Genomic DNA, 13230 nt, shown 5'->3' on the forward strand with positions numbered 1-13230 from the left:
AATAAAAGAACCTTTAAAGTATTTTTAAAAAAATATGAATTATATACATATATTAATTGTAGAATATTAATAATAATGTTAGTATATACGGTTAATTAATAATAAGTGCATTTTTGACAACAACACTAAAAATGCCTTTGCAGGTATGTTACATTTTCTTCCAGACATTAAAGGAGCTCGTTTTTGAATGAGCGCACTGAGCTGTCCGCACGGTAAATGTACAGAGAGAATGACTTGCTGCGGTTTGCAGAATAACTCGAATTGGATAGTTATGATTTACACTCAAAATCCCGAAATGCACTTGCATTCCCAGCAGGCTGACGAAGAGGAAGGCTGCTGCTCTCCGAAAACGGCTCCTTTTTTGACTGGTCGGTAGGTTTGTCAACGTCGTCAATCACCTACCCACCCCCAAGCACAAAGAAGATTGCTTTCGAGGTATGCAGTTTCTTTTTAAAAAAAAAGAAAAAAAAAGCCCTAGCTGTGTTTTCTTGAAAAAAAAACAGCCCCTTGCCCCGGAAAATAATTCTTAGTTTAACTAGTGGCAAGCTGGAAATCCTGTGCTCTGTGTGGGGGAAAACTACAGAGGTATGTATTTTTGCAGATGCTAGATTTTTTTTACTAGTAAGCTGTTCGGCATCCATTTAAAATAATTAAAAAAATAAAGTATATGTACAGTACATATTCTAATTTGTGGAATTAGGCCTTCGTGTTAGTTTAATTAAAAAAGTGAAAATTAAATGGCTTACGCAGGACTCTACCTTACATGTTTTAAACGTGTCCGTATTTTACATTATTCCATCGTTAAGAAATTGGACAGTTTCGTAGCAAAATACAAACTACGCTCTTTATTTGTATTGACATTGACTATAAAATAATAACAAATACTGATGTTCTTTAATAATCTGTAAGTATTCCATGGAAGGAAAGCAAACATTACAAAAACATCCCTTTGACCTCATCGATTCGCTGATTATTGGTTATTGCGCTGTCTCCATGGAGACGGAGGATGGGTGAACGCCTGAATGACGTCATGCACGGGTTCTGTAGCTTGTTTCTGCAAAGATATGGCCTGAAAGGACAGGGGCGCTGCAGTAGACGTTGTTGTTGAGGGGGAGTTATGGAGCTGGTGTTGTGATGGCACGGACCTTTCAGCTTTAATTTAAGCCATGAACCAGGCTTCTACTGTATAAACTTCCGGAGGTATTTCAAAATGCTTGAGGGGACATCATACAAGGCGGAAACTGACTCTTTTTCCAGAGGCGAGAAGGTGTTAAAGCGTCTAAATTCTATGAAGATTAAGCCAAAACTAACCACCCTTCTACTGTATCTCTGATATTGAATTCACAAATCCTACTCCTTTTAAATACGTGGTGTACTGTATATATGGTTAGGTGTCACATATTATTACAGCACATATAAACATTTTAATTATTGAATTATATTGTATAGGAATAAAGTTAAATATAGGTTAATTGCAATATACTGTACATCAACTGAATTATTTTTAATTTAGAAATTTAGTCTAATAACATTTGAGGTTAGAAAAAGTTTAAAATTATATATTCAAAAGTTTTAAATCCTTAACCTGCTTAGTGACTGGAGTTGTTAAAAACTGGCAGATTCCTTCTGGGTTATGTCTCTGGGAAATGAACCCAAAATACGTTTTCAACTATAAACTTTTTTTGAAGCCCTCATCAAATCAGTTGAAAGTATTAGTATTTTTTATATAATTTGCCAATGCCTGTTTAGGTAAAATTGTAGGATGGTCAATGAGAATAAACCAGAGACAAAATACTGTATATTCCTTTGATCATACAATATACAGTAAGTTTGACTGACATAATAAAAGTGAGTTTCAGTTTTAAAAAACACAATTTTGAGACATTTCTTGTGTTAATGGGAAGACCATAATTACAGTAATTTGGTTCCATGGTGTGATGGTTGGCACTCTGGACATCCAGCGATCTGAGTTCAAAGCTTGGTGGAACCTGAGGTGCAGATCCTTCTGCCAGCACCTCTATCACGCTGCAGCTCCCAGCTGGCAGCCTCCTGAGGCTCAGCAGGAGTGAGCCTGGCCAGTACCTTGATGGGAGACTCCTGGGAAAAACTAAGGCTGCTGCTGGAAGAGGTGTTAGTGGGGCCAGCAGGGGGCGCTCACCCTGCGGTCCATGTGGGTCCTAATGCCCCAGTATAGTGACACTATACTGTAAAAAGGCATCACCCTTCGAATTAGATGTAAAACTGAGGTCCTAACTCTCTGTGGTCATTAAAAATTCCATGGTGTTTCTCGAATAGAATAGGAGTTACTCCAGTTACTCCAGTGTCCTTGCCAAATTTCCCCCTGGCCTTTACCAGTCATGGTCTCCTAATGATCCCCATCTCTGAACTGGCTTCGTCACTCTGTTCTCCTCACTGGTAGCTGGTGTGTGGAGAGCAGACTGGCACACTATGGTTGCTGTTCAACCAGGTGGAGGGGAAAGTGCTTTGAGTGGAGTGACCAGAGAAAGTGCTACAGTATATAAGTGTAAGGAATTATTTCCCTCCAAAAGTATTCAGTGTACTTCTTAAAAATGAAAAATCTGAATGCTACATGAGAAAAGATGGTTTCTCCTATGTTGATAAGATTTTTTGGCACTATAACCAATTCCTCTAAAGAGTCATATGTTTGTCACGAAAGACCTAAAAAACATAAAGTACCTATCCCGGTTGGAATTGTGTAATTTTTTTACCTACATCCAAGTGTTGCTTCTCTTGGCTAGGAGAGGTGCATGTCCACGTTTCCTTGTGTCCTCCGAGTTTTATTTCTTATTTCAAAAGTGGTAACAGAAACGTGACTGGTCCCAGCAGTTTTGAGGTGATTGTGCCACAGTACTATTCTCTTTTGTAGGCATTTGGGCCTTTAGAAGAGATGTCCTCTCTTTGGCCAGACAAGGCTTTAAGGTATTCCCCAGAAGTTGAAATACACTCCAGCTCAGCCATGAGGAAGAAAGCAAAAGTGAGCTCGCAGCACTGGATGAAACAAGAGAATGATCCAGACACTGCTCAGTGGGACACCCGGACCTCAGGAACGACAAGCGATGTGGAACAGGATAACACTCTGAGCAGCGCAGTGTCCAGTAAGAGACTCAAGCAAACTTTATTTTACTGTGTATACCATTCCAGGAAAACAGCCAGCACAAAGTACAACATATAAACGCTTTATTTGAATGTTGCATCGTACCAAGAGCTATACACAATGCTAAAAGAAATGTCATGAGCTCTGTATGACATTTGCCCATATCCCTTCAAAGCATTATGCATGTGATAATGTCCTGTGTAGCAGTTGTGAAGGAATTATGGAGACAACATTCAAATAAATCGTTACCAAAGCCTCTTTTGAAAAACCTTTGTGAAACGCTGCAAGATACAATATACAAAATGTTGAAAACAGGTCTTTAAAGCCTGTAGAAAACACACTTTTGAGAATGTAATTCATTGTGTTTTTAGATTTGTCCACTTTAATTTAGGACTTTTTTTGAGTATTTGATGCTTTCTATAGGAAGTTGCAGGAATATTTAGAAATAAAACTACTGTAAAATCAGTGGAATGTCCCATCTCATTTAGACCAAAGACAAAGACTGCAAAAGCAATAACTTTCATTTTTTTTTATTTCTGTCAGCTTTCTCTCAGTATTGCTGTAAGTAGGCACCTGTGTTTATATAAACTTAGGTGATATATAGAACATTATAAAAAAGCAAGCACCTACAGTAGTTTGTACAAAAAAAATTTATTGGTTGCCAATCCATCATCAGATGAGTTTATTTAAAGGGGAACTGCAGTCCAGATTTCTCAGACTGTTTATTACTGTACATCTCGGTAAGAAAATAAATTAATTGATGTTATAGAAAAATATTACAAATTTCGAATTAAGCACAAAATCATTAATTTAGCGAAAGTCGCCATTTTGTCACAAACTTGCATTCGAGTTCCCACGAATTGCAACGTGATGCAGCCCTTCCTGCTCACTTGTCACCATAATGTAAAGTGATGTATAAGCGAATAAATACAGGTTGTGCAGCAGACGTTTCACCACAGAAAATGTTCCAACGTGATCTGCGTGCAGAGTTAACAAGTAAGTAGTATTTGTCAGCAAAACTGTCTCAAAATCAAAAGCAATATTGCTATTGGATTAAAAGAGACGTATTCACAAGCCTGCGTGTTTACAATGTCAAGGGGCCTCTTCACCTCACCAGAAGTTCTGTTGCCTCATTCTGAATCGGTGCAAACACAACACTGTGCATACCTGGAAAATTCCACTATATGGTGATGTAAATTGGAGGTTTTACAAGATACTGTGTACATTTTATTTTTATTGCAGTTTGAAATACACTCATCAATGCTGATTCTTTCTAACCCCAAAATATGAAAAGAGCATTGAAGTTCCCCTGCAAGTTGTTTGTTCATTAAGGGTGACTGTCTTTTCAGGGAAATTACTGTAGTAGGCCAACGATCGGAACTGTCTTCAATGTCGGTCCCTCTTTTTCTAAAAACGTGCATCCAGATCTGTGGTCTGCAGTGTAAACCATAGGACACAGTGCCACTGGTGTGGTGAATATAAATAACAACATGTAGTTAACCAGGAAGAATGGCACCCCAGCCTCATAGTTCTTGAATTCTGGGATTGATTCTGTGTTGTGTCTGCATTTGCGCCTTGTGTTTACATTGATTTTTTTGGGGGTACTGTAGTTTCCTTGCAGCTCCAAAAGACGTGTAGCCCATCAGCCTACCACCACGTCTGTTAGGAATATGAGCTTGGCTCTTCCTCATTAACCCAACCTGTCAGGAGTAGCTGTCTTTTAAATGATGACACAATCTGTAGGATGTTAACAATTTAAAGAGGAAGTTAACAAGGAAGTAGTTTTGTTTGCTATAAGCAAGAGCAAGTGAGCTGAAAAATTTCAGACTGTTCAATTAATCACTGCCTTTGTCCCCCCAGCGTTATCTCCAACAGAAGCTCTATCTCCAAGTGTGATGCTGACCATCACAAAGCTCCAATGCCTTTTGGAAAGTAAACAGGAAAGGATCAACTTCCTCGAAAAACAGGTTGAGGATCTGCAGCAAGATCGCAAATTTCTTCGTTCCCAGATTGAGAATCTAACCAGTGCAAAGTCAATGACTGAAGGTACATATTACACAGAATATTTTTCCATTTAATATTTTTGATTTATAATGTAGAGTTTTGGTGCAGCCATAGTACTTGGATTTTAAATATACTGTTTGGTAGGTTTACAACTTGTGCAGTGATTCAGATTTTAAAGCTGATTACAAAAATTGTTTTTTCATCAACAGAATCTACCTGGTGTATTGTTTTGTTCAATAGCACTGAATTCTGCAAAGTCCGTGACTCAGTTACATGTGCTTGGTGATAACGCTTGCTGCACGACAAATCAACCAAGTGTTAAACTACTATTAAAATGACTTGTGAATATATTATAATAATAATAATTGCTTACACTTATATAGCGCTTTTCTGGACACTCCACTCAAAGCGCTTTACAGGTAATGGGCACACCCCTATACCACCACCAATGTGCAGCCCCACCTGGATGATGAGACGGAAGCCATAGGGCGCCAGAACGCTCACCACACATCAGCTATCAGTGGGGAGGAGAGCAGAGTGATGAAGCCAGTTCATAAATGGGGGTTTTTAAGAGGCCATGATTGGTAAGGGCCAATGGGAAATTTGGCCAGGACGTCAGGGTTATATCCCTACTCTTTTCGAGAAACGCCCTGGGATTTTTAATGACCACAGAGAGTCAGGACCTCGGTTTTACATCTCATCCGAAGGACAGCGCCTGTTTACAGTATAGTGTCCCCATCACTATACTGGGGCATTAGGACCCACATGGACCGCAGAGTGAGCGCCCCCTGCTGGCCCCACTAACACCTCTTCCAGCAGCAGCCTTAGTTTTTCCCAGGAGGTCTCCCATCCAGGTACTGACCAGGCTCACACCTGCTGAGCTTCAGTGGGCTGCCAGTTGTGAGTTGCAGAGTGATATGGCTGCTGGCTACTGTATTTATTTGTTTTTATTGTGCAGGTGTAGCAAACAGTTTAGCATTTCTTGTTTACTTTTTTGCTCTGATTGAATGCAGATTCAAAACCAGGAAAATCTTTGTATTCAGAGAGTAAGCCACGGAAGAGGTCCAGGACGGCATCGAGTAGCTCATCCTTCAGCAATGACAGCGGCTCTGACATATCTTTGACCACGGTGTCCTCAGGGACATCCAATGATGGGAAGAAAAAAAGACACCACAAGGACAAGAGGAGAGGCAAGAAAGCTAAAGATTATAGTAGGAAGAGAGGTACGTAGATAATCAGAACTAGAGGACACTTATCGTATTCATCATTGTATTCAATAAAGATTTAAGCCATTTTTTGAGGTCTCTGAGGAATTTAAAAACGGCTTGTGTTTATGTCTTTTTGTTTTGCAAGTAAGCATGTAGGCGGTTTATCATTTAAGTGAAATCTAGTAAGTAACATAGATTCATGAAGAAAGGAGAACATGAAGGGCAATATTACTTTTTAGGATGTTTAATTTGCTTGATGTCAACACACAAGAAGCAGTTACTAACTTTGACAAGGAAAGAGATGCGGGAAAGTCAATTTGTAACTGTATCCGAGAGCTAATGCGTAGATTTGGGAGGAATCTGTTGAAAAATTTTGAAATTGCAGATGTGATTTCCTGCCAGTTTTTTTTTTCTTGCATATTGTTTTCAGTGCTTAACAGTAAAAAGAGTGTAGTAAAAAGTACAGGTGATATTATGGTTAAACTCTTCATATGTTCCCCTGCATTAATATGCCATGTTTTGGCAGATTAAAGCATCTGTTGGGGGAATTTGCAGACATTTTTTAAATGAAATTCTTAACAAATGCGCTATTTTATAGTAGACATTCATGCTAGTTTTCCAACACACTCAAGCATGAAACAGATCACAGGCCTCATTCGGTTGAGATAAACTGTAAAAACTAAACAAGCTCCAAAGGCCAAAAGCTTATAAATACAAAATTAAGTGCTTCCATATTGTTAAATATATACTGTAAGCACTGAATTTATATGCATATGAATTAAATGTATATGTATGTATAAATTATATTAAGGTTATTATGAATCACAATAAATTGTTATAATATTATGATAATTATGATTGATTATATTCACATTACTATGAATGTATATACAGATATGAATATATAACTAAAAGGGTGAAATCAGAATGCTGAACTCACAGTGCATCAGTCTGTCCTATTATAGATGCAAGAATAAGGACCCACTGCTTACTGTCTAGGTTGTATTCTGAGTGTATGGTTTGAAGACACGAACTAAAAATGTCCTTAATAACCACGGCACTTCCATGTGTTCTAGCAACGGGAGTCCAGTATGTCATCCATCGGTACAAGCAGGTGCTGTCCGCTTTCAACAAGAAAAAGAGCATGAGTGGGGCCTTCCGGCACTATGGCATCGACAGGAACACCATCGCCAACACCGCGCCCATCGCAGAGCTCCATCTTGCAGCCAAAGAGATGCTGCAGGTAGTGGGACTCTTTCACCCAAGGGAAGAGACATTGGTCAAGTATGCTCAGAAATGTGCTGTTGTTATAGAAAACGATGAGAACCTTTCCCGGAAAATTGAGCAAATGAAGGCTACAGGGGAACTTCTACCCATTACAGCCAAGAAGTCCAAAACACATTCCACCTTGAACAGCTAAAGGAGATATCCTGACATCGGACTGCGTGACATGCATCTTGACTCACACTCAAGCTCTTTAATCTTAAAGGACAATTACAAATAAAACTTGACGATACAGGCACTTGACAAATGGTCACCTTTTATAAAGTTCCTCTTTCTGAAATTTCTGTGTAAAACTTTCTTATGCCTTAGTTTGAACATTTTGTGATTTATTCTTAATTTCCTTTGTAAAGGAAAGGTCTTGTGCGGTATGTTAGTCTTTCCTTTTGGTTTCTTCTCAAAGAACACTGTAAAGTAACGGGTGTGCAGAACTGAACAGCCTAGTAAGTGACAGTAGACTGATTTATCAGTGATGCTGCTGTCCTTTCATTATGTGTATTTAGTACAAGGACAGAGAAATGATATTCTGTTCTCTCACCAGCGTAATAAGAATTGTGTTTAGAGAAATGGGCATTATGGACAAGTGGCCATTAAAATTAACTTATGGGTGTCTCTGTAAAACAACATTTGACAGACTAGTTGTTGTCTTATAATCATAATAATTACATATTCATGTTAATTAAAAATAGTGCAATAACATTTTGTCAAAGACTGTAAGACATATTTTGTGGTTTATAATTAGACAAAGTCAGTAGTTTTAATTCACATTGAAGTACTTTTCTTGTCTGTGCACTTGTTCTCAATATCACAAAAGAAGTGTTGGAGGAATTGTAGAATGAGTTGGTTGTCAACAGAACTTAAGTTTTGTTTGAAACTTGGTAATCCTACTGTACATCCATTCTTACAATTATAATTAATTAATAATAAGGATGGGACGAACAGTAATTCCTGCAATTGAAATGTAGTTACTTTTTTAAGTAGAATTCAAATACCATCTAAACTTAACAGTATTGTTACAGCCAACTGAGAAGAAGAAAAAAAGTTAATGCTAGTGATGTTTATACTGTATGGTACAGTAGGTAAATTGATAATGCTTTGTATAAGGAAATGCTTTGATTTTGTTGACATAAAAACCAGGACACATCAATTATTTGTGAATATGTGTCTTTTTTCCTCAATTGTGGTTTGTAAGCAGATCATTCACTGTACAGTACCTTTGTACACAAAAGGGAAAATAATCAGGTAAATTATTCATCCACAGAGAAAAGCATTTACTTGTACTTGTAACAAGTTTAAGGTGTTTCTTGCAGAACATGTTAAATCCACCCAGTTTATCTGCGTGTTTTTTGACAGTGTGTACAGCAGATTTTTTTGTTCTGTCAAGTGGGGTAGGAGCTGTATAATGTCAAGTCACAGTAACATCTCTGTAATAGTGCTCTCAATTAAATTGAAAATAAAAATCAGCAAACACTGAGCTAAAGGAAGCTTATGTACGTTCAAAGAACTTGTGATCTAAAGACATTTTTAATCGTAAGTTTGTCCTTTAAATCAGTTAGGTAGTGTTCTACAAAGTTATCCAAGAAATCTCATAGTATCCACACGGTGGTGCTACATGGTATAATATCAAAATACAACGTTCTTACTGATCCTTCAATTTGGGCAATTTTGTACATACCACAGGACAGTAAGTATTTTTATGTTTATAACACATTTAACTATTGTTGCCATCTCAAATCCTCAATCCTGACAGAAATAACATTTCTTTTTGTTTTAATATTTCCAGTGTTACCCGATAAATGCAAAACATTTCTAAAAGACCACAAATGTTCTTGGTACAGTCATAAGTATTTATGGACAAGCGGGGGTATTATTTGGGCTGCTTTGCATTGTTTATAGCTAACATAGAGAAAAGAAGTTTTTTATGCATACCAGTTTATTTTTTAATATATGTAAGATGTACAGTACTTATATTTAGAGAGAAATGAATATGTCTGCAAGGTTTTTGACATATTGAAAACTCATTGTGGTTGTTTAAATAAAAGCACTTGTTAAACCTGCATTTTAATGTTTGACTTTTTCTTAATATTAACAATTTCCACTTAAGCTGAAACTATGAGTTGTGCAATGTGAAGGTATTTGCTTCGATTCAGTGTATGTTGTTTATAATGATTGCTTTAAGGGGTGCTTTATGCTGCTCAAAATAGTTAGTTTTTCCTGAAGAATTTATTTTAATTTATTTTAAATGGTCCCTTTGTTTTCATATTTAAGAAACAATTTTCTCTCACCCTCAGTTCCATCGCCTTGTTATGGACAAAAAGTTACTTTTTAAAAACTCATTAAGTAATTTAAATACTTAATAGCAAACATACTGTACAGTTCATTGGATTGCCTTTTATTATAATATATCTAAGCATCTGTTTTCAGTTAAGGTCACTGTGGATCATCCAGTGTTCTGTTGTCGATTAGTTGATGTTTTCATGTAATGGGATTCATGATTTACCTATTCATGAACTCCCAACACAAATGTTGATGTTGTATTCACCCATGACATTAGACTTCACCTTGACTACGTAAATGTAAATACTTAAAATTTAGGTGCGATTCATTTTTGACTACAGTATGTACCTATAAGATTTGTTTTTGATAATCATGTTTTTAATAATCCTTGTAATGTATTTTTCAAAATAAAGCTATTCATTTGCAAAGAACAAAAACAGTAGCTGTTGGAAACAGTTGCTGAGTCTTTTTAAAAATAATGTTTCACATTTTTTCTGGTCCTTTAAATCGAAGACTTAGATTTCTATTGTCACTCTCATGAAATGCTTTACATTTGAACGGTCATCTAAATGTTTTTATTCAAGCTGGAGTATTAAGATCTCCACAGCATGCAGAAAACCCTTAAAACACAATGTTGTCAAGTAAAGGCTAGCCCAGCCTAGTACTGTGAATATAGAATGCTTGCCCTCATACAATTTGGTAGTTGTTTTTTTATGGTGCTTTGGTTGAATGACTTAAATCATAAAATAGAGGTTAGCCTCTGTGCTCCTCAGAATTATTTATTTCTTCTGACCGTGTTCTCTAGGCTGGTTTACTTTCATGTTTTATGTTCACAAATTTTAATTCAGCATGTTTGGTTAAACCCTAAAGTGGAATAAAGACAGAATTGGAATTAGATTGAGAGAATAGCTCAGGAACTATAAGGACAAGACTAAAGGAAACCCCGGTAGAATGATGGGTTGGAGGGAGGAAAGAGAAATGATAACCAATGTGTAGGTATTGTGATACTGTACTTACATGAAAAAATGGTGTTTGACCACCTGAGCCTTCATTTAAAACTCTTATGTCTTAGTACTTTGGTCAAATCCCTAATTAGGATCGTATGAAAACATCATTTGAATTGGCTTGATGTATTATCTTAACCTGTCTGTCTGAGGGAATAACCCATTAGGAACAGCCTACTGCAATTCACAGAAGATACGAGAGTGATCCTGTAGTCTGGATGCAGAATTCTTCAGCTGCAGAGTTTGGAAGCAGCTTGTCTGGGTTCAGATCTGATCCATGTTTGATAAGCTTCAGAAGTCTAGTGCCCTGTGAATTTGACTGTAGGATCCAAGATTCCTTCTTTGAGCCATGTTGGATACTGTATCAACCCAAAATGAGCAGCCATAAAATGTTTGACACTGAAGCCAGTTTTTTATGAGCACGTCTCGGGGGTGGCAAAGGAACCAGTGAAGGGTACAGAAACAGTGAGAGACGATTCTCTTTAATTCTCTTTAATGATTACAGGGTCAGATGCCACGGCTGGCTGAGATAATTTCAGTTGGAATTATAGTCTGAGAGGCTGATGACCCAGTTTAATTTAAAGTAATAAATGTATGCATCTTGCCGTGATCGGTGATGACTGATGCATCATGGGAGCAAGTTAAATGATCTGATAAGCTCGGATGAAGAAGAGGATAGGAGAATATTTTTGAATGTGTGGGTTCTGAACATTAAAGGAAACCCAAGAAGGCTAATAGCAATAGAGCTTGCAGGGGTTTGTGGCTTATAGGACTGTAGCAACCTCTTAAGAACGTGTGAATTAACATCAGAATTGCAACAAGTTGGTGTTTTGACATGAAGGAACAAGCATTTAAATGGCAGAAGTGTTTCTACCCTTTGAAAGCCCTTGAGGTGATGACTAATTGATAGAGGTGCAAAGACAAATCAGTTATCCGTATAACCATTATGAGGCATCTCAATAAGCTCACCTCCCGTGCAAAATGTACATATTGTGTTAGGTGGTGAGGACTGTCTTTTTGGAAACGCCACTTGAGTACAATTTGGAAAGCACTGACGACAAATCAAAATGGGGAATTTTCGTGAAACCAAGAGGCTACAAACCATTTTCTCCTGTAGTAAGAGGCACAATGTGTAAAATGTGCATCGTCAGTAAACTTTTGGAGGTCTTCTGGAGCATTTAGAAGGTGATGGCATTCCTTTTGAATTTTGAGATCGTTAATACTGCCCTTACATTCTTATTATTACACAAAGATCTCGATCCTACACTTTGTGCAAGTTCTTGTCTAGTCTCTCTGAATTGCTCGGGAGTCAGGCTGTTTCCTAGGTGCTATCCCACCAGCCAAAGGCCTGTATGACCAGATTAGTACACCACATTCTGTCCTCTGCCTTTGTTCAGGGGTATCTTGTGTCTGATAGACTTTAGTGACTCCTCCCAATTTTACATTCAGCTATAGTTATTGCCTCCCCTGTACTTTGCTTTCTAAGAATTACAAGAAGACTTGACTGGCTCGAATGGAAATGTTTATGACTGGCACAGTTTGCTATTTCCTTCAGTAGAAACTCTTGAGTTTGATACCACTGATGGTCGGGTTGTGGGGATCAAAAGCATTCTTTTAGAATAAATAAAGACAGATATGTGTGCTGATGTGTTCCGGCACAGTAAGTAATTTGTTGTTCCAAATACTTTAAAATGTCTTATGGTTGCTGTTATAGAGATAAAGGATGTAGGACAACTCTTTGTTAACAAAATGAAATTCAATTATAGTTTTAGAGAGTGACTACAGTACTATTGCTTACAGTATACCTGCTTTCAGAACTACAATTTATTATAGTATAAAATGCAGTTCATGTGGATTATTTCATGCATTAATGTTTCATGTTAAAAAGTTTATTTGCTCCACGGTAGTCATGGAAATGTATCTAAAGTCTATTGTGGCATAAATGGAACTGGGGGAATGAACAGGACAGGTTCATTTGCCATGGAATTTAATTATTCCGATTGATGCTGCACTGCAGTAGTGCAGAACAAGGTGACTGTCTCCTGAACAGCTCCTGTATCTCACCTCTTCATCTGCACGGTCAGAATTCTTACCACACAGAGGTGCCTTAGGGAAGCAAGGGAGGTCATTTTGTCTGGTTTGTCAACAGCAGGTGATGGACAACATGAGATTCACTGCAGGATGGACAAACGTATCTATAGGTACAAACACAGGATCAACACACATCTATACTGTATGTCCAAACAGTACTATAGTATATTGTTTGAAACTATGATATTTATGCATAGAATAAGTGAATCCCTTATTTTTTACACTGCAGACAATAATCACATTTCTATAT

The 13230-nt window shown here is 37.5% G+C and overlaps 1 protein-coding gene across 6 annotated transcripts; it reads left to right on the plus strand.

Moving 5' to 3' along the window:
- Positions 1-215: 215 nt before the first annotated feature.
- LOC148657040 (uncharacterized) lies at positions 216-9665 on the plus strand. Of its 6 annotated transcripts, none has more exons than XM_088642754.1 (5): positions 216-372; positions 2888-3116; positions 4976-5161; positions 6133-6342; positions 7404-9665. In XM_088642754.1, exons 2-5 carry the CDS (start codon positions 2909-2911, stop codon positions 7745-7747), a joined length of 948 nt encoding a protein of 315 aa, XP_088498880.1. In that variant the 5' UTR covers positions 216-372; positions 2888-2908; the 3' UTR covers positions 7748-9665. The 6 variants fall into 6 exon arrangements, with proteins under 6 accessions (XP_088498880.1, XP_088498878.1, XP_088498877.1 ...); XM_088642752.1 differs by having other exon boundaries at positions 217-435; XM_088642751.1 differs by lacking the exon at positions 216-372 and adding an exon at positions 379-585.
- The last annotated feature ends 3565 nt before the right edge of the window (positions 9666-13230 follow it).

The sequence above is a fragment of the Lepisosteus platostomus genome, chromosome 8, assembly GCF_059453375.1.
Source record: "Lepisosteus platostomus isolate fLepPlt1 chromosome 8, fLepPlt1.hap1, whole genome shotgun sequence".
NCBI lineage: Eukaryota > Metazoa > Chordata > Actinopteri > Semionotiformes > Lepisosteidae > Lepisosteus > Lepisosteus platostomus.